The sequence below is a fragment of the Phoxinus phoxinus genome (assembly GCF_949152265.1).
Source record: "Phoxinus phoxinus genome assembly, chromosome: 4".
Lineage (NCBI taxonomy): Eukaryota > Metazoa > Chordata > Actinopteri > Cypriniformes > Leuciscidae > Phoxinus > Phoxinus phoxinus.
Genome location: NC_136879.1, coordinates 28,402,948 through 28,424,671, shown reverse-complemented (window position 1 = coordinate 28,424,671; position 21,724 = coordinate 28,402,948). Strand labels below are relative to the sequence as shown.

The 21,724-nt window shown below is 36.9% G+C and overlaps 1 protein-coding gene across 1 annotated transcript; it reads left to right on the top strand.

Annotated features, from left to right (window-relative positions):
• The first annotated feature begins 27 nt into the window (after positions 1-27).
• Positions 28-21,343, top strand: cpda (carboxypeptidase D, a). Its single transcript, XM_079609823.1, has 21 exons — positions 28-765; positions 1,718-1,965; positions 5,380-5,522; positions 5,642-5,811; positions 6,996-7,360; positions 7,457-7,648; positions 9,369-9,536; positions 9,615-9,724; positions 9,843-9,948; positions 10,170-10,312; positions 10,397-10,566; positions 11,226-11,528; positions 14,080-14,275; positions 15,361-15,496; positions 15,606-15,752; positions 15,857-15,955; positions 16,139-16,203; positions 17,292-17,423; positions 17,507-17,692; positions 19,352-19,454; positions 19,559-21,343. The coding sequence occupies exons 1-21, from the start codon at positions 134-136 to the stop codon at positions 19,783-19,785; spliced, it is 4,041 nt and encodes a 1,346-aa protein (XP_079465949.1). The 5' UTR covers positions 28-133; the 3' UTR covers positions 19,786-21,343.
• Positions 21,344-21,724: the final 381 nt, after the last annotated feature.

Here is a 21,724-nt window from a genome sequence, read left to right as displayed (position 1 = left end):
ACTCCGCCCTTTGTTAAAGCGTTAGCAGGAAGTTCCTACTAAAAATACCCCGACGTCAGGCTAAAGAAAGATCCTGACTCCGGGCGGACAAATTTATAGGATTTCATGTATACGTCAAGGTGCCTTCGGAAACATGTCGGGACAGAGGGTAAACAACTTGTGTTCATCGCATAAACTCCCGCGGATGGTTTTCTCTCTTCTTGTTGTTTATATCAGCTCCATCAACTCAGCTCCTCTCGGCGAGCAGGAGGCAGAGACTTACAACAAATACTACAATTACACCGAACTTACTGACCTTCTTAAAAGTCTCGCCCAGAGATTCGCAAACATCGCAAATCTGACCAGCATCGGCAAATCAGTGGAGAACAGGGAGCTTTGGGTAATGAGAATCACCAAGGACCCCACTGTTGATGTAACGTTCCCAGGAAAACCCAAATTCAAGTACGTGGGCAACATGCACGGAGACGAGACCGTGTCCCGGCAGGTCCTGGTCTACCTACTGGAGTATCTGCTGGAGAAGTACGGAGAAGATCAGCGGGTCACGGAGCTGCTCAACACCACCGATATTTATATCATGCCGAGCATGAACCCTGATGGATTTGAGAAGTCTATTGAGGGGCAGTGTACGGGCACAGATGAGGGTCGGTATAATGCTAAAAACTTCGACCTCAATAGAAGTTTCCCAGACCAGTTTGAAGAGATACACGTGCAAGCAGAAGACATCCCTGAAGGCGCTGCTGTCATGAAGTGGATCCTGGAGAACAAGTAAGACCATTCTCAAACCGAACCCAACTTTCTGACAGAAGAACTGCTAGAAAATCCAACATAAACCAATTAAAAAAACCTTCTGCCATTTTCCAAAACACAGCTACCATCTTAAGCTATGTTTCCCAACCTGTTGGGTGTTCCAGGAATCTGAGAATTGTGCCAGTGAAATCTAGCAAATTATAAAAAAAACATTCATGAATGTACGTTTTTCCAATTCAGCTCAGCTCTACAATATTTCACTTTTCTGAATCATAGTAACAATGGTAACACTTTCCAATACATTTACTAAAAATTAGCATTACACGTTACAACATTTAATATCCTTAATGTTAGTAATAAAAATACAAATGTCCTTTATTAGTTCATGTTAGCTCGAGTCCATTAAATAATAGCCTATTATCAGAAACGACTTTTGATTTTGATGTTTTAAATGTTGAAATTAACATTAACTAAGACTGTTTTTTCATTGTCAATTTGTGTTAACTAATGTAGTTCTCCAATGTTAACAAATTAAACCATATTGTGTAAAGTATTACCATAATAATAATAACATTATTATTAACATTAACAACATATTATTATTATTATTCAGAAAAATGAAATATTATAGAGCTGAATTAGAAAAAATATATATTCATTAAGATAATTTTTCCAGTTTTTTGTGGTTACTGGATTAAGACTTTATAGGGATTGCATTTACAATAATAATAATGATAATTCTTTATGGAGTCCAGCAATCACAAACAACTTATTAATGTATTGTTATTTTTTTGTTTTACGTGCAATTTCTATAAATATACTTTGTTCTAATTCAGCTCTACAATTTATTACTTTTTTATGATTTGTATTATTATTATTCATCTTTGTATGTCTGTAATGTCTTAATCCAGTGTATGTGAAGTAGATGTTAATTATAACTCATCTGATATTCTCTGATTGTATTTTCTAGATTTGTGCTCTCTGGGAATCTGCATGGTGGGACAGTGGTGGCCAGTTATCCTTATGATGACTCTGCAGACCATGAGACAGAGGGCACCTACAGCAGATCGCCCGATGATGCTCTCTTCAGTTACTTGGCCCGGGTTTACGCACAGAATAACCCTGTAATGAAAACTGGGCAGCCGATGTGTGAAGAAAACTTAAGTGAGACCTTCAAGGATGGCATCACAAATGGAGCAAAGTGGTATGATGTGGCAGGTATGTTAGCAACACTTATTCACTAGCCATGCTTTAACTCTCCCCCTTTCCTTTGTTCTCGTTATCTGAATTTCACCCACTGAGATATAGCTTCGTGAGTAATTAACTTGACTTCAGGGGTCTTTAAAAATGACTGGTTTGAATTATTTCTTTTCTGTTTCTTGCTCCTCAGAGAACATAAGTAAGGAGGAGTAATTTCTCGTAGTCTGTGTTAAGTTCAGTTGAACAGTCTTTATTTGGCTCCACCCACATCCTTCTTTACTCAAAACATTCCGTTCCTTACTTCCTATTGGGAAGTATGATAATGAGTTGGTAAACTAATGCCATTTGGTTACATATTTCAAATCTTGACAGTAATAGTAGCTGCATTGTTTAATTCAGTTTAAAATTGAGGAATGCTGTAAACGATATTTCTTTGTTTTTTGGGGGAATATTTATAATGTTCTCAAACAGCACTAGTAAGAAACACAATAGTATAGCAAGTAATCCAAATCCTGGACTGTAAGTGTACTGTTGTGGTGTTCTCTGATTACTTTCCTTACAAGTCTGTAACCTCAGTCTCTGCAGTCCGTATTCTCAGCCATCACTGTCAAACAGAAGAAATCTGACCCGCAATGTTCCTTGAAGACTTGCTCAACCTGTCTAATGGTGATTAAATCACACTTCTTGCATTTGGATGTTATTCCCTCAGCTTTTATAAAGCAGTAGCGTTTAGTTTGGTGCTGTTTACGAAGGGAGTACCTTCTGTGTGAATCCCTAATCTCTCCCGAATGTCTGGACCAAAAGTCATCATGTGAGCTGGTGACAGAAATTGCCGACCATTAAAACCACCTGAAATTACAACATAATAGATCCCAAAATTAAATATGACGCCCTTTTTGGCATTACATTTCAGACATTGCATAAATCCTATGCAAATGTCACCTGATCTTTAGTTGTTTGTTGTAAGATGTGTGATGTTGACCTTTTTACTGATGCATTTGAAAGGGAGGTGACGTCATAAGGGGATCATAAGACCAGTGTTATTTTAGAATTATGTGTAGTATTTATTCATATTTTGAATTCGGTTTTATATATGTATATATATATAATTATTATTAGCCTATTTTTTTTTTATTTTTTTTAAGTTTTAGTAATTTTATGTGCTTTTGTCATTTTTCTTATTTTATATATTTCTATTTAGCTTTAATTTATTTTTGTTTTAGTAATTGTAGTAATTCATCTTTAACCTATTTTATTTCAGTTGGTTTTCAAGGCAACATTGGATCTTTTAAAAATAAATAAAAACGCTTTTTCACCTTTGTTTTTCCATCCGATATTTATATTTTATTTTACTTCAGCTTTATTCTAATTATTTACTTAACAACACTGCATAAGTTATGTGAGTGTAGTATGCCTCAAATTGGTCTTCCTCATTAAGTTTTTTTTTATTTGTGTGTATTTATTTACTTTTTGTATTTTTGTTTTCTCTTTGCTTAGAAACTGGTATTCTACCATAGAAACCCAGTCTCAAAGTCTGTTCAATGACCTGAATCCTGTTTCTGAGATTGTACCCAACACAGTTTGAAGATCTACAGACCACCAGCTGCGTTTTAAAGTTAATATTCAATCATTTTATGACAAACTCCAGCTTTATCTAGGCAGTCATTCCTATGTTCTTCTCAGGGTCCTATGTTCCTCAGATTTAAATTGCAATCAATGAACACATGACAAATGGTCTTATGTTCCCAGGGTTAGGGTTAGGGCAACATAAACATAAGGTTAGCCCTAGGAACATAAGATGCTTTGAACATAGGACCCTGGCAACATTAATATGCTGTCTACCGTCTGTTTTGGCAGCCCAGAGTGAAGAATAGTTTAATAAGAAAGTTTAACCAATTCTTTTCTTAGTTGTATTAACAAATAATCATGTGCTAAAACAGGATCTCTCTTCTGGGACTAATCAGGATGCTCCTCTGTTTGTTTTTGACTAACTTTCGAAGTCAGAAAAACTGTTAATAAGGATGTATATCCTTATTAACAGTTTTTCTGACTTCGAAAGTTAGTACAGTTAGTACAGTTAGTACAAATACAGTGTCACATATTATAGAAAGACAGCAAACATGGGGCAGAGACATTAAACCTCACATACCTATTACAAGAGTCATTTGAACTGAACTGAAAGATTAGCGTTGCGAGCAATTTTTGAATTTTTGGTCTGTCCTCCTGAATTTGCACGACTGAAATTAGCTGCCCAGGGCATTGCCATGATTGGCAAGTGGACTGTCTTTTTACTTTGAAATTACATTGCATGAACTCTGCTTTATCTCTTACTATTGCGTTTGTATTGACCGTCTGAGAGAGTCAATTCTGCAAAGAGCAGAAGTCCACGTCTTTCACAATCAAGACCTTTTTAGCTGTTAAAAAACATATGCAGATATATCTGCGTAGTGCTTATTGCCATCTCGAGTTGTCATTAGTTTGTCCTGTGTTCAGCTGATTTTGTTGAATTTTGATGGTTTGATCTGCTCCTTTACTGAGAGATTACAGATGATGTGTTTGCTCTGATCCTCATTTCCTCACGCTCTGTGTGATTCATAGGAACGAGTCTTCATTTATAGGCTGCTCTTACATTTCTGCATTTAGCAGATGCTTTTATCCACAGCGACAGTGCTTTAATGTTTTATCCCTGGGAATTGAAACTATAACCTTGGTGTTGCCAGTGCCATGGGACCGTTTAAAGCACATGAATATGCGACATTAAACTGATCAAAAGTGACAGTAAAGACATTCATAATGTTACAAAATATTTTTTTTTCTTCTAAATATATGCTGTCCTTTTGAACTTTCTATTAGGCTAATCAAAGAATCCTGAAATAAGTATCACGGTTTCCACAAAAATATTAAGCAGCACAACTGTTTTCAACATTGATAATAGTAGGAATTTTTCTCTGGAGCAAATCAGCATATTAGAATGATTTCTGAAGAATGCTTAAAATTCAGCTTTGCCATCACAGGGAGAAATTACACTTTATAATATATTAAAAAAGAAAACAGACTATCAAAAACATGTACAAAATCAGCATTGGTTTGGTATCTGAAGGAGTCGTCTACCTGTGTTCTACCTTAGACCGATATAACCTAATGTGTTCTCTAACCCATATCTGTCAGCTCTTTATTCTCTGAAATCAATCTTAAAATGGATTGGAGCTTGTATATAAAAGTAGGTTGGCTTACAAGAATGATTTCCTACACCCCTACATTTATTACATGCTCCTAACATTAGCAACTGGACAAACATTCTTGACATTACAAGACTCTTTATATTGAGATGTTCCTCGTGTTTGCAGAAGCTTACAGTTTAAGCAGTGACAATCCCACTATGTCAATTCACCCCTTGCCTTTGGTACACAATTTGTCCTTACTTTGCATTAGGGGGTATGCAGGATTACAATTACCTGAAGGGGAACTGTTTGGAAATCACGATGGAGCTCAGCTGCTGCAAGTACCCACCCTCATCTCAACTCAGAACCGAATGGGACAACAATCGGGAGGCGCTGCTGGCCTACATGGAGAAGGTAGGAGAACTTGATGTGTTTGTTAACAACGACATGCATGGCGAGTTTTTAATGAGCCCTACAAGAATGTCAGTGTGGCTTTGTTTTCAGAGTTTCTGCCTCGTTGTGTATGTGTTCAGATTCATATTGGAGTGCGTGGCTTCGTGAGGGCAGCCAGGAATGAAGCCCCTCTCGCAGATGCTGTGATAATGGTTGCAGGCATCAACCACAATGTGAGCACTGCACGCTATGGTGACTACTATCGCCTGCTGCTGCCTGGCACCTACACCATCACAGCTGTAGCCCCGGGGTAAGTATGGAATATGATGGAGTGCATATTTATGAGGAAAACTGTACATACGCATTCAATATTCTGAGGAAAATCCCTTAATCAGTGGTCTTCCTACATCTTGTGGCTAGGGCTGGGTACAATTATTGAATTTCTGTTCTATTCTAGCATCTACATCCAAATATTGATATCTTAAAAAAATGTTTTACTCTGTGCCATTGTTCAGTTGCTGTGTGAAAATGTACAGCGTTGCCTGTCCTGCAGATATCACTGCTTTCTGCTGAACTGCATAGTTTGGGCCCTGTTGTTAATTTATAAAATTAATATTAAGATTGATAATAGTTGCAGGCAACCAGTGTAGTCTAATTCTTTTCTTTTTTCTTTTTTGTAAATCAAAAACATGCAACATGACCAATGTAGTCAGATTCACACGCAAGTGACTCTTATGAGCTCATTCTTTTTAGTGAATCAAAAACAATCAGTGTTGTCCGATTCACGAACAAATGACTCTTAAGAACCAGTTTTCTTTAGTGAACCAAAGCACGACCAATAGACCGTAGTCAGGTGAGATAGCAAATTGAATTTAACATGAATGAAAACAAGGCTGTGAGGGATACATTTACAGTCACGCACGGTATAAAGGCGATCACGCAACTTTCAAAACTGTTTTATGGAGTTTTTGTTTACTGAAAGTTTTTTCAGAAAGATGTTTCATCAGCTGGACAATTGGTTTGTTGTTAAACAACAGTGCAGTCCTTTGAACGCGCTGTACTTCTGTCCCTCACAGCCTCGTTTTCATTCCTGTCCAAAATTAAATGCGGTGCTGCCCTGACTAAGGTCTATATAGTCAAATTCACAGACAATTGACTCCTATGAGCTGGTTCTTTTTTTAGCAAATCAGAAACATTCATTGCAACCCGTGAAGCCAAAACAAATGTCCCTAGAAACTCAGTACTTTTAAGGAAACATTGCCTTGTATAATTTACAGTATTATCAGAAAGAGAATTTCTTTCACACGTACATGAAATATACCCTAATCAATTGAGATAGAATTGAATCAGAATCAAATGGGAAAATCTGTATCAATACCCAGTCCTACTAATGGCTTTTATTTGTTATTTATTTCAAATAATAATATGCTATGGACTCCTTCAAGTTTAAGTGTTCTTTCTATGTGTTTTATGTCAATCTTTGTGTTTATGCAGCTACATTCCCATGTCCGTGGCTGGGGTGGAGGTGAATGAGGGAAAAGCAACTGAGCTGAACATCACCCTCGTGGCTGAGACTGATGAGAATCTGACCACCCCATCAATCCCAGAGTCCTCATCTGACACCTCTGCGGACAGCGGCAGCACCAGCAAAGCAGCGGCAGATGAAAAGCAGGGCTCCAGGGTTACGGTCCAGCCCCAGGACTTCCGCCATCATTATTACAACGACATGGAGCTGTTCCTGAAGAAATTCAGCTCTGAGTACAGCTCCATCACACGGCTGTATTTCATCGGCAAATCTGTGCAGGGGCGTCTTCTGTGGGTCATGGAGATCTCCAACAATCCTGGTGTCCATGAGTTAGGTACTTCCCACCCATTTTTATGTCATTTTAATTAACACACATCTTTAGAAGTCAACCCGCTTGTAAAGTGAACTAACCCCCTTCTTTCCTTACCAGGTGAACCAGAGTTTAAGTATATTGGTAACATGCATGGCAATGAGGTGGTTGGTCGTGAATTGCTCCTCAACCTCATCGAGTACCTGTGTCGCAACTATGGCACTGACCCTGAGGTCACCCAGCTCATCAACTCCACGCGTATCCACATCATGCCTTCAATGAACCCAGATGGATACGAAATGTCCCAAGAGGGTAAGGTCTTGTCAACTCTGAAAAACCACTATTGATGGAAATTTTCGTCATTTTGAGAGAAAACGCTTCCCCGCCATTGTCGGAAATTTTCGCTATCCATGTTTTCACTGTTATATGGTAGGGAACGCTATGACAAATCTTCTGAAAAAGTACAGAATCTTTTAATCAAAACACAGGGAAAAAAAGAAGCAGAAACAAGCGATCTCATATGGAAGCAGATGCATATGTAAAATATTGCGATCATCAACATTAAACCGCATATAAATTAAAACGGCCTAATGTTACTGAATGAAATGTCGACCTATAGGACTGTAAAGCATTAGGGGTGTTGATGAACTTGATCTACTCCATCTTTGATCATCAGCCAGCAGCCATATCACCCTGTAGCCCAAAACCGGTTGCCCACTGAAGCTAAGCAGGGCTGAGCCTGGTTAGTACCTGGATGGGAGACTCCTGGGAAATCCAGGTTGCTACTGGAAGATGTGTTAGTGAGGCCAGCAGGGGGTGCTCACCCTGTGGTCTGTGTGGGTCCTAATGCCCCAGTGTAGTGATGGGGACACTATACTGCCAAACAGCGCCGTCCTTCGGATGAGATGTTAAACCGAGGTCCTGACTCTCTGTGGTCATTAAAAATCCCAGGATGTCCTTCGAAAAAAGAGTAGGGGTGTAACCCCGGCATCCTGGCCAAAATTGCCCCTTGGCCTCTGTCCATCATGGCCTCCTAATCATTCCCATACTGATTGGCTTCATCACGGTCTCCTCTCCACCAGTAAGCTGGTGTGTGGTGGGCGTTCTGGCGCAATATGGCTGCCGTCGCATCATCCAAGTGGATGCTGCACATTGGTGGTGGTTGAGGAGATTCCCCCCCTCCGTTCTATGTAAAGCGCTTTGAGGTCTCAGAAAAAGCACTATATAAATGTAACGAATTATTATAATAATTATTATCTTTCTGAATCTGATCTGGATGTAGTCTTTGACAAAAATGCTATTTTCTCAGCTTTTTGATCAAAATGTTTTTTTTTTTTTTATTAAACTCACCCACATTCAAGTGATGATAAAAAAGAATGCATTAAGCTAGAATAAAATGCTTTGTTCTTTCTTTTGATATACTGCATGTTCAGTAATTCATATAACAAAATATTCTGGGGACTATAAAAAGTTTGTGAAAATGATCGAAAATGCTGGCAGTGGCTGGCCAAAAAACGCACACTGGCGACTGGTGAGGAAAGGGTTAAATGCATCTGTCTTTTTTCATCATTCTATTTGTACCAATATTATAATATAAAGAAATGGTTTGCCTCAAACTGTGTTGAATAATAATAAATATATTATTAATATTATTATATATGTAATGTTTCTCCCAAACAGAAATAATATATGAAAATAATAGTGTGTGTTATTATTATTTGTTTCTGTCTGTGTGGAAGCAAAATAATAACGATGAGAACAGAATGGCAGCATGTTTTTAATAATAATATTATTATTATTATTAATAAGAATACATTTTATTTATTTATGCAATATTTGTAAAAAAAACAACAAAAAACATTGTCTGTGGGAGCAACATCATAACTACGGGAACATAATGGCAACATGTTTCAATAATAATAATAATAAATTATTATTATTAATAATAAAATAAAATAAAATTCTCTGTGTTGGAGCAGCATAGTAACTGCAGGAATATGGAACCTTAACTAAAACATTCTCTTTTGTGCAGGAGATATCGAAGGCATCCAAGGACGTAACAACTCTAACAACTATGACCTGAACCGTAACTTTCCTGACCGGTTCAACCTCATCACAGATCCCAGACAGCCAGAGACCATATCTGTTATGAACTGGGCAAAGAGCTACCCGTTTGTGTTGTCTGCCAACCTTCATGGAGGTAGGTCCTAATTTATAATGGTTGTGTTTGATTGGAAGCATGCTAAACACAGATAACCTCTAGATAAATCTCTATCAGGCTCTCTGGTGGTGAACTATCCATTTGACGATAATCTAGAAGATGTTGTCGTATACAGCAAGTCCTCAGATGATGCCGTGTTCAGGATGTTGGCTCTCGCTTACTCTCAGGTGAATATCTGGCTTTCTTTTTTCTGTAAAATCAAATGGCGTCGGTAAGAATATTTCATAATTAAAAGTTAATCCAATGGCCAGTAAAACATTCTCTCTTTTTTCCCTTTTTTTTCAGGAAAACATTCAAATGCATGACGGTTACCCCTGTAAGGAGCTGCATTCGTACGAAGAACACTTTCCAGATGGCATCACCAATGGCGCTGCATGGTACAATGTCCACGGTAAGCACTAGATTGGGGAGGGGGAGTTAACAACTAGAAAAGAAAAGTTCTAGACAAAACTTTGAATGTTGACATACTGACAGACACTTGACAAATGGACAGACGGCCTTTTGTTGATATTGACTAAAATAGTATCCAGAAAAAAGTTGTATAAAATTAAAAAGTGCTTTAATAAGAAGTAAATATAAATTATAAATGTGAATTATGTCCTTTTCCCTCAGGAGGGATGCAGGATTGGAACTACGTCAACACTAACTGCTTTGAGGTGACCATTGAACTGGGCTGTTACAAATACCCACCAGCGAAAGACCTGCCAAAGTACTGGGAACAAAACCGCGAATCACTTCTGCAGTTCATCCATCAGGTCAAACAGTCTGGCTATTTCTTTCTCAAAAAAATTTTTTTTTCTCTGCCACACACCTTATAAAATGATTTGTTGGATGTTCAGGTCCACCGTGGGATAAAAGGAATGGTGATCGACAGCAAAGATGGATCTGGCATCCCCAATGCGACCATCACTGTGGACCTGATCAATCACTCCATCACATCCAACATCGCAGGAGACTACTGGCGCTTGCTCGTCCCAGGAAAATACCTTCTGAATGTCTCTGCCCAAGGGTACTTTTCTGCACTAACTGTGGCACCAAACTAAAAGATAGCAATTTTTCCCAATGGAAGCTTACAGAGCCGTTAAATATGTTGTGATCTACTTTTGTTTAGTGATAAACATTTATACAACAAAAATATTTGTAACTATAATACGGTAACCATATATTGACTTATTAAGCCACTTTTTGTAATGTATATTAAAAGTTTTACTTCTCTGCAACAATAATGTAATAGCTTTGAATTATTTTAATATATGGAGACTTTCTCAGCAAATGTTGATATGAAATTATTTACAATTAGTTAAAAAAAAAAAAGTGAAAACATGCATAAATACAATGATTATTTATCTCATTTAATTGATTTAAATTGCTCTTTAACAGCCCTAAAGAGTTATTTAGCATCATGGGTATTTATTTAATATTTTTCTTTTTGCATAAAAGCCGATTCACAGCGCACAGACAAACACCAATATGAAAAATAACTGTCATGTTCAAACTGCCCCAACAGACACGACAAACTCTGATTGAACATGTTCAGTCAGGTGAAAAATACCCCAGACAGACGCCAACACTGATCCGTCAAAACGTGTTTTGTTGGCGTTTCTGTGTGCGTTGTGAATTGTCCTTAAGACTGTAAATTACTGACATTCTCTCTTTCCATCTTTTTAGCTACTCCTCAGTTAGCACCCATGTCGACGTGCCTAAGGAAGGAGTGGAGATTGTTAATTTCACATTGACCCGGATTCACAGTTACACAACTGGACAGATGACAGAAGACTCAACCCCAATTCTGGATCCCAGTGTGGAGGAGTTCCAGAGCCTCATCAAGCTGCTGTCAGGAGAATCCGGTCTAGACAAGCTGATCATGGACACTCCCACCCAGAGCAGCTTCCGTTATCGACGGTACAGCGAAGTTTCCGAGTTCCTGCGCGGCCTCACCCTGAACTTCCCGGAGATTACCTCACTCCACAGGTACAGCTCTCTCATGCATCTCACAGACATTTGGCACGTTGGATTCAGTGTTTACAAACTCCATGATCATGAGGGACCTTAAACAGAAGTTCTCTGGAGAGTTTTTATTTAGACGTGTGCCATGCCTTTCCCTCAGAGAACACCTGTAAAATTGAACAAAAGCCTGAGTCAGTTTATCTGATCTCTGCAGACATGCCTGAACCGAATCCTGTGTGTTTCTGTGACCATAAACCCTGAAGGGCGATTCTTTGGGAATGAGAGAGATTAATGTCTCTGCATTCAGTACACAATGAAGTTACTGTGTGAACTGTATTATTTGGCTCGCTGTAGCTTGGTACCAGAAGTTATTTTAAAAAAATATATAGTTTGTGCTGAACCAAGTTTAAGGTCACAAAGTTAAAATAAATGACCATAGAAGAGGTAAGTACAGTACCGTTTGAAAGTTTTGGGTCAGTTTTTTTTTTTTTTTTTGTGTGAAAGAAATTAATACCTTAATTCAGCAGGGATGCATTTAATAGATAAAAAGTGACAGTAAAAACTTTCATGTTGTTACAAAAAAATTATCTTTCAAATAAATGCTGTTCTTTTAAACTTTCATCTAAAAATCCTGGAAAAATACATCATGGTTTTCACAAAATAGTAAAGAGCACAACTGTTTAAGAAATGTTTCTTAAGCACCAAATCATCATATTATAATGATTTCTGAAGGATCATGTGACACTGAAGACTGGAGTAATGATGCTGAAAATTATAATTGGAGTAATGATAACTGATGATCAGTGTTGGTCAAGTTACTTGGAAATAGTAATTAGTTACTGATTACTTCTCCAAGAAAGTAATCCAGTTACTTTACTGATTACTTATTTTCAAAAGTAATTAGTTACTTTACTAGTTACTTTACTTCAAAAACATGATGCACGACCTGAATACGCTATAAAAGCAGACCTTTCAGCCTAATTCTATTCTTTCTGCATATTCCATCATCTAAAATTGAATCAAATTAAACATTCTCTTTTTTAAAACTTGTTTAATTAGTTTCAATATTTTAACTTTATGCACATTGCATCAACCAAAAATGTAATTAAATGCAACAGTCTCAGACTTTTAAACATTTAACCAATTTCTGCAGAGTCCACCATATTTTAACGAAATACACAAAGTCCTTCTTCTGTTAACTTATATTTCTGCATATTCCAGCATATAAAATGTAAATATTTTTTTGTATAATCCTCTATTCGAATAGATTCAAATAAAATACAGCAATAAAATAATTAAAATGAAAGTCTCTCAGATGTAGAAAGCCTTTCTTTAAAGTGAATTTTGTTTTGTATAAATTGTATCTTAATTTTAATAAATATTGCATCAACCAATTGCATGTATTTAATAAATAAAAAGCAAATATAGCAGACAATATAATAACCGTGACATTTGAGGCGGTAGCGCGCTGCGTTCACTTGCATTGCATTGTTAAAAGCCTTTCTTTAAAGTGAATTTCGTTTTGTATAAATTCACTTATTTTTGTATCTTATTTTAATAAATGTTTCATCAACCATTTGCATGTATTTAACAAATACAAGGCAAATATAGCAGACAATAACCGTGACATGGAGGAGCCGGCGCGCCGCGTTCACTTTCACTTTCATTGTTAACTAGAGCAAGCACCTCATAAATGAATGAAACTCAGCGTAGGCCTATGTCTCATGATACATTAGCATTAAATATCTTTGCTGCATCCTTTCTAGAACAGACAAGGGCTTTCTCGCGGCTCGCATCAGCATTTACGGATGATGAGTTTTGTGATGCGGTTGCGGATTAAATAAATAATACCCCATTCGCGCAGCTCTATCGATAACAACATTGAACACTAGGCTACACAAATAGTATTTTTTTATTTTATTTAGGCGATTAATTTTCCATAGTGACATAGGAGGTGCCGGATCCAATAAAAAAGGTTCCGTATCCAACGTCGGGCGTGTTCCGGCTCAAATTAAGCCACGACTCATGAGACAGTCTAACGAAACAAAATCACAGTAACGCAGTAACGCAGCCTCCTTACGGGAAAGTAACAGTAATCTAATTACTGTTTTTGCAATTGTAGTCCCTTACTTTACTCGTTACTTGAAAAAAGTAATGGGATTACAGTAACGCGTTACTTCTAACGCGTTACTGCCCATCACTGCTGATGATAACTGGAGTAATGATAGCAAAGCTTGCTATCACAGGAATTAAAAACATTTTTAAATATATTAAAATAGAAAACAGTTATTTTATTTATATCACAATATTACTGTTTTTACTGTATTTTCAATCAAATAAATGCAGCTTTGATGAGCATTAGAGACTTCTTTCAAAAACATTATAAAAGCTTACCAACCCCATACTTTTGAATGGTACTTGGTTACCATTCAAAATTTTGGTTTGGTATTTGGTTTGTAACAGTTTGTGTCAGTTTATAATATTTATAATGGATTCAAATATGAAACTGAAGTCAAACAATTTGTAAAGTCAAAAAATTGCAGTGATGTGATGCATATTTTCCCCCCCTATAAAGTCTTGGTCAGAGTGTGGAGTTCAGAACTATCTGGGCTCTGGAGATCTCCAACAACCCTAAAGTCCAAGAACCATCAGAGCCCAAGATCCGGTTTGTGGCAGGTATCCATGGTAACGCCCCAGTGGGCACAGAGCTGCTTCTGGAGTTTGCTGCCAGTCTCTGTATTAACTACGGCAAGAACGCAGCCATCACCAAGGTGAGTTGCTTTTCTTGTGCAAAAGTGATGCCCTTGATGGTCACAGTATGATCAGAGGATCCTCCTAACCAGGGGTAGATTTCCCAAAGCCAACTATAGTCGCAAGTTCCATCGCTACCAACACGATTCAATGGAACTTGCATCCATAGTTGGCTAAGGATACTTTTTGGATTCGCACCCCAAGATGAAGGAAGCAGTTTAAAAGATCGCCTCAGTTCCACTGGGCATAAAAAGGCACTATTAAAGAACAGTTTAAGCAATAATAACTAATTTGGGTTAAATATAAGTTAAACTATCTATAAAAAAAATTACCCATATAAAGCCTGCTGTATCATGTTTGATAAGCAAATCTCTAAGGCCTCTAAATTATCAATATGATCAAAACTCTGCTGAAAAACCTGTTGTACACAATCTACTACATGCGTTCTATCGTCTGATTGGTCCTTCATACTTTTTAGCAAGTGAAAGTCCTTTTAGTGTAATTCTAAAAAACATCCAGTAAAATGTAAGATTATCTTGTATTTCATTTCATTATATGTTCTGACACCCACAATTAAAAACTTCAGAGCTCTGATCATAAAACTAAACATTTAAATATCATCTTACTAAGACATATTATTTGGAGGTAGGTATAGAGTGACAAGTCTACTGTTATAAAGATCTCATTAATTTACATCAAGCTCTCAGAACTTCATCTTACTATTTGGAAATATAAACTCTATATTTTTGCTGAATAAATTGAGCTGTTTTCCCCCCTTCTTGAATATGATCTCCATATTCTGTTATATCATACTTTATGAGCCATAAAAGCCTGATGTATCACATATGACACTAAAAAACACACCTTATTCTATAGACTTCTATTTAAGTCTCATTTTAAGTAGATTTCACTCCAAGTACAAGTCAAATTCATTTTCTGTGCTTATCGACAGCATTGGTGTTATTGATTACCACAGAAAATTACTGTAAAAGCTTACCTTATTTATCAATGGAATAAATTCAAGCCAAGTCTATTTTATTGAAACCAAACAGAATAATCCTTTAAATGTAAGTACATGAAGGTTAATCTGTACCTCTGTCTTTAGCTCATAAATGAGACCAGAATTGTTATCCTGCCCAGCATCAACCCAGATGGACGTGAGCTGGCGAAAGAGAAAGACTGCACCTCCACTGTTGGCATGACCAATGTTCACGGCAAGGACCTTGACAGTGACTTCTTCGGTGGGATGGCATTCAAATTATACCTTACATTTCAATAATGTGTGTGTCAATGACAACGGTCCACTGCTTAGTCTACAAGACGGCTGACTGTTTATTCGTCCATCTGTAGGGAATGCTTCTCAGCGTGCTGCAGATCCTCAGCCAGAGACGCGCGCTGTGATGGATCTGATTCAGGAAAGGGGCTTCTCTCTCTCTGTGGCTCTGGATGGAGGCTCTGTTTTGGTCACCTACCCATATGACAAACCAGTGCAATCTGGTATGTTTTGACTCATCCTCTGCTTTATGAAATGACACATTTATTGCATCTGTGTTCTGATTCGTTTATTTCTTTGTTTTTTCCCCCTTCCTTCTTAATTACAGTTGAAAATGAAGATACGCTGAAATATTTGGCTACTGTGTATGCAAAAAACCATCCTACAATGCACTTGGGCAATACTGGATGTCCAAACAGCAGCCAACGTATGCTGATTTCCTTTCATACTTCACGTTTTTAAAACAACGGTTTATCTCTTTAGTAACAAGAAAATGCTCAGCATGCTCAGTGAGCAATTTCAGAGCCTCTGCTCTGTTAAATTTATAGGTAGATGAACCATTTTTAGGTTGATGTTATAAATTATTTCTCTTTCTCCCGGTCTCCCGCAGTGGGCAACATTCCTGAGGGTGTCCTTCGAGCAGCAGAGTGGCACAGTCACATGGGAAGCATGAAGGTAGTTTACAAACTGAACTCTAACAGGGAAGAACAGATCACCGAAACACGCATTCATACTGTTTATCAACTGGTTTTGCTTCAGAACCTAGCAATGTACTAAAACTGTTGATTATAAGACATAAAAACTTCCTTTAAAATATTTAAATGTTTACTCAAATGTATTTATATTATTATGAACACTTTTAACAATATGCAATTATTAACAATTATTAATATGAAATGTCAGCAGCCAATAATTTACCACATTAAACCTGTGGTCTTCACAAACCATATTTGTCCTAGTTGTATATTAATCGGTTTATTGTATTCTGGATTTTCTCTTACTTTGCATAGACTACCATTCAAAACGTTGGGGTTGGTAAGATTTTTTTTAAACGTTTTTTTTTAAGTAGTATTGATCAAAATACAGTAAAAAAAAAAAAACTGTGATATAGTGAAATATTATTGCCATTCTAAATAAATATTTTCTATTTCAAAATATTTTGATATGTAATTTAGCTCTGTTTTGGCAAATCAGTCATTACTCCAGTCTTCAGTCTTACATGATCCTTCAGAAATCATTCTAATATGCTGATTTGGTGCTCAAGAAACATTATTTATTATGCAGTTGTGCAGTTAAATAAATTTTTTGTGGATTCTTTGATGAATATAAAGTTGAAAAGAACAGCATTTATTTGAACATTTTGATCTTTTGTTACATTATAAATGTATTTACTGTATTTTGCAAAAATGCATTTTATTAAATAAAATCTTAAGTTACCCCACGCTTTTGAATGGTAGACATGTTAAATTCTAAACAAAACTAAACTGTGTTAGTATCTGTCTAATATGGCTTGCTTCTACCAAGTGACACGAATGTGTGCAAGCACACCATAAAGTTTGATTGGAAACACAGATTTGGATGTCGAGAACAAAAGATACGGGAAGCGTTTTGCTATTATTTATTTAAATTGATGTTTTGCATTTAGCATTGCTTTTTTTCACTGCTCTCTGTAATCCAATCCGAACGGACCAAAAAAAACATTTTTTAAATCTTAATTCTTCAGTAATTTCCCTGACTCTGATTACCTTCTCTCCATGTTGTAGGACTTCAGTGTGGACTTTGGTCACTGTCCTGAGATGACGGTCTACACCAGCTGCTGCCTGTTCCCACAGGCTGAAATGCTGCCCACGCTTTGGACCGAGAACAGGAAGTCTCTTCTGAGCATGCTGGTTGAGGTCAGTCTGTTGTTGTCCTCTCTGTTCATCACCCTCCACTGAATCTCAGCTAGTCCTTGCTGAAGCTGGTTCTTCTGTTCTAGGTACACAAAGGGGTTCGTGGAGTGGTCAAGGATAAGAACGGTAAGCCCATCGTGGGTGCTATAATAGTATTGAATGGTGGTGTTCGAGTCTTCACCGGTGAGGGAGGATATTTCCACGCTCTTCTGGCCCCTGGTTTACACAACATTGAAGCGGTGGCTGACGGCTACCAGCAGCAATCCCAGAAGGTGAGTGTTTGTTTTTGCTGTTTTGTTTTGTGTGCGCGTGCGTGCTTTATGAGGACACAAATTTGTATATTGTAATGACATGTGTATTACACTGGTATTACAACTTAAACGTGGTTTATGAGGACATTTCATGAGTCCTCGTAATTCAAATAGTTTAAAAAAAACATTAAAAATATGTTTTATTAAAAATGTACAAAAGCAGAATGTTTTCCTGTGGTGGGTAGGTTTAGGGATGGGGCAGTGTAAGGGGATAGAATATACAGTTTTTACAGTAAAAAAAACATTACGCCTATAGAGAGTCCTCATAATGGCCCTCATTTATGAAAAGTGCGTACACCAAATTTTCAGCGTACACTTGGCGTACACCCCAAACCACGGTGACTTTGCGATTTATCAATATGGACGTTGGCGTACGGCACGCTCAAATCCTACGCCAGCTCAGGAGGTGGTGTACATGTACCCACGTTTTGAGTTAGTGCTGAAATGCGCAGAAAAACAATTCCTAACACCACAAAATGCACTGACAAACTAAAGATATGATATATTATGACCCACTGTAAAAAAACAACAACATAGAAATGATAAACTTCAGTGTTTATTTTTGTGAGTTAAGCCGGCAGGTGCGCACGGACTGGGTTCAGTAATGAAAGGCTTTCAATGACCAAAACATAATTCAGACTGACAAAATAATTAAAATGACATTCTTCTTCTTTTAAATAATAATAGTAATAATACAAATAATAATAACAACAAAGACATTCTTCTTCTAAATAACAATAAGCGTCATTAATAATCAACATCATAATACTAATAAGAAGAATATTACAAATTGTCATGCAATTATTCACATCATCTTCACTATTGTACACCCCATTACATGTGATGTCATGCGAAATTCAACGCTAATAGTTTCAAAACACGTGCTGTAAAATAATGCATTGTGATAGGTAATTTGCTCAACCAACCAGCGATTTAAACTGGATTTCCACCGGAGAAGTTTCTCCTCTTTGCCATCTTCCGTGTGTCCATGGCGTAAAATGAGGGCGTGGGGGAGGCGGAGACGTGAATACATAGGGGTGTGTTAATCTAATGACGATCATTTTCAGCCGCGGCATTTATCAAGAGGCAGGTATTGCGTACACCTGAATTTCAAAGGTACGCACAGCTTCATAAATCAGGAGGTGAGAGGAGTGTAAGCATAATCTTACGCCAACATATACGCCCGTTTCAACGCAAGATTGATAAATAAGGGACACTGTATTTACACCTACGCGTGTGTGTGTGTTTTGCCTTATAGTATTTTTGTTTTGTCTTAAAATAAAAAATAAAATAAAAAATAAAAAAAAAATATATATAATACAGAATATTTTGTTTAAATTAACCAAACTCTATTATATACAATGCAGTATAATAATGGAGAAAGTTGAATTGTCTAATAAATGTAATAATATACCATACATATTATTTTATATATATTTGTAATACAGAACATTTAGTTTAATTTAACACAAATGTATAATAATATACAGTTCAATGTAATGAAGAGGATGGTGTAATTAAAATGAATTTTTATTGTCTAATAATAAACTATAGGCTACATTTTAAATGAGAAACGCTATCTATGCATGCATTTTTTCACTGTTCCTGTGGTCTTTTCAGGTGTCTGTGTCACCTTTTGAAGCAGCAAGTTCCATTATTATTGAATTTGACATGGAGAACGATATATTTGGCCTGCCAAGAGAATTAGTCGTGGCAAGTGCAGGTAGGCAGATCAAATCGCTCACGGCAAGAGGCCATTTAAAACAAAAAAACTTTGTTAATATGCAGATGTTCAATGGCTGTCTTTTTCTTTACTCAATCCCACAGCTGCCGCAATGACAGCCCTGGTCGTGACAGCCTGCATCATCTGGTGCGTCTGCTCAGCAAAGTCGAACAGACAAAAGGACGGATTCCATCGGCTACGTCAGCACCGGGATGACTATGATGATGAGATCCGCCTCATGTCTATGGGCTCCAAAAAGTCTCTCCTGAGCCACGAATTTCAAGATGAGAGCGAAAGTGACGAGGATACGCTATACACCAACAAACTTTAAGACCTTCTCATCCTCTGAGTCTTTCCACCGCCTGCGGGGCCAGTAGAGGGCGCTCAACGGCCAGCAGCATTATTGTCCAAACCATCTAAATCCCGAGAACCACTGCGGGATGCACTTTAATGCCCAGATGAAATCGGGCAAGCGTTTCGCACCGTAGTGTATGCAACTGACCACTGCTCTCAACCAGCCTGCTTAGTTTTCTGGGTCTGTGTAATACTGGTCCCCTTTATAAAGGAAATCGAACAGCTAGAATCCATCTCAACAGGATTATGAAACACTGTGCCTTGTTAGAATTGAGATTGCATGGACGCTGCAGTTGTGAGGATGACAATTTTGTAGTGTAAATGGAATTTTGTTCCCCTTTTTTCTGTGGACCCATGTCAAAGTCCGGAATCGCTTGGTTTGAGAATCTGGTTTGCTCATTGGCCTCATTATAAATTTGTTGTGATTAACAGACTGCTGTCATACAGCAAGTGAAATGGCCCAAATATTTGACATTATGCCGTTATTCATCCAATTAGTACGGTATTTCATGCAGGTATGTGCAACAGTAGCATTAAACGTCTCAGACTGTGAGGTTTTTGAACATACTAAATGTAGATATTTACATTTAAGCTATTTCTCACTACCATTGCACATTTGTCATAACGGTGACTCATTCGATACATAGCAGACAAAATCATGCTCATGCTCATTTACTGCCTTCCCATTTCTTTTGTTTGATATTCTGGGGATATGATGAAACGTTTAATAATAACTCCACTCGGACATGATAGTGTTTAGTCAGTGTGTCCGTATTCTTTTGTCTTAATGTCACTCTTGAAAATGTTGTCCCTTTTTTGTTCATTTTTAAAAAAAGAAATAAATTATTTATTTTTGTTTTAAGATCCATCCAATGAAAATATTTATTTTGTTCACCCACTCTCAGGCATCCCAGAAAGATCAGAATAAGCAGTGCTGTCATTACTTCATTCATGTAGTTGACATTTAAATGTTATTTACAATTCAGGAAACTAATGAAAAAGAATGAGGAGTGGTGTGGTTTGCTCATGCTTTTAAAAGAAAAAAGCAACAAACACCCTATTAAAATTCAATGGAAGATTCAGGTTTTTATGTATAATTCATATCATTCTGTGCCAGATTTATCATTCATACAGGGCAAATGTTAATAAGTGGGAAAATTGTTTATATGATTTAATTAGTTGCTGATCCCTTTATTACCAACAAAATCTTAATTAAATGTGGCTTGATGTTGATTGTCATGCTTGAATGTAAATGTCTGGGTGTGTTTGACTAAACAAATATGTCTAACTTTTCTATGTTTGTGCTGATGTTTCTTTTTCTTTCTTTTTTTATACAACAATGATTGTACATATCGAATTGTTGCCAACTATATGTAAATTACACAAGTGCAATTCCTTTCGAGAGTGAAAGAACTGCACAAATAAACCTGTTTATGCCCAGCGAACAGTAAGTTGCTCACGACGTCGTCAGTGTTTTGAATGGTGAATGGTGTGTAATTAAATGAGATGTAAATAAAGATGAAAATTTGTTTGAATATTTCATGTGCTTTTCTTTAATATGATCAGGTTTTAATGCAGTTATGCAGTATTTTCATGGTACTGTAGTAGCTATGCAGTTTCCAACTATTAAAAAAAGAGGAACATGGAAGCTCATACTTACTAGGCTATTATCGTAAGATTATTTTGTCATCTAATGTCAAAAGGAATTCTCTGTAGTTTCCAGGAGCTTATACATGCATACATTTTTCAAGAGAATAGACAATATTTAAATAGGATAAAGAATGAAAACCAAAAAATATATACATCTAGATGTATTAAGCAGAATATTATATATTTTATATATTATAAGGGAAACTGAATATATTTAAACTTGTTGAATGCACTAGTATTTCTAACTCTATTTTCAAATAAAGATA

What these genes read in the sequence shown, in the direction of transcription:
- cpda (XM_079609823.1), top strand. Translation starts at nt 134, where the DNA reads ATGTCGGGACAGAGGGTAAACAACTTGTGTTCATCGCATAAACTCCCG. An exon ending in TGGCTCTCGCTTACTCTCAG is followed by an intron (nt 9,725 to 9,842) that starts GTGAATATCTGG and finishes CTTTTTTTTCAG; the next exon opens with GAAAACATTCAAATGCATGA. An exon ending in GTCACATGGGAAGCATGAAG is followed by an intron (nt 16,204 to 17,291) that starts GTAGTTTACAAA and finishes TCCATGTTGTAG; the next exon opens with GACTTCAGTGTGGACTTTGG.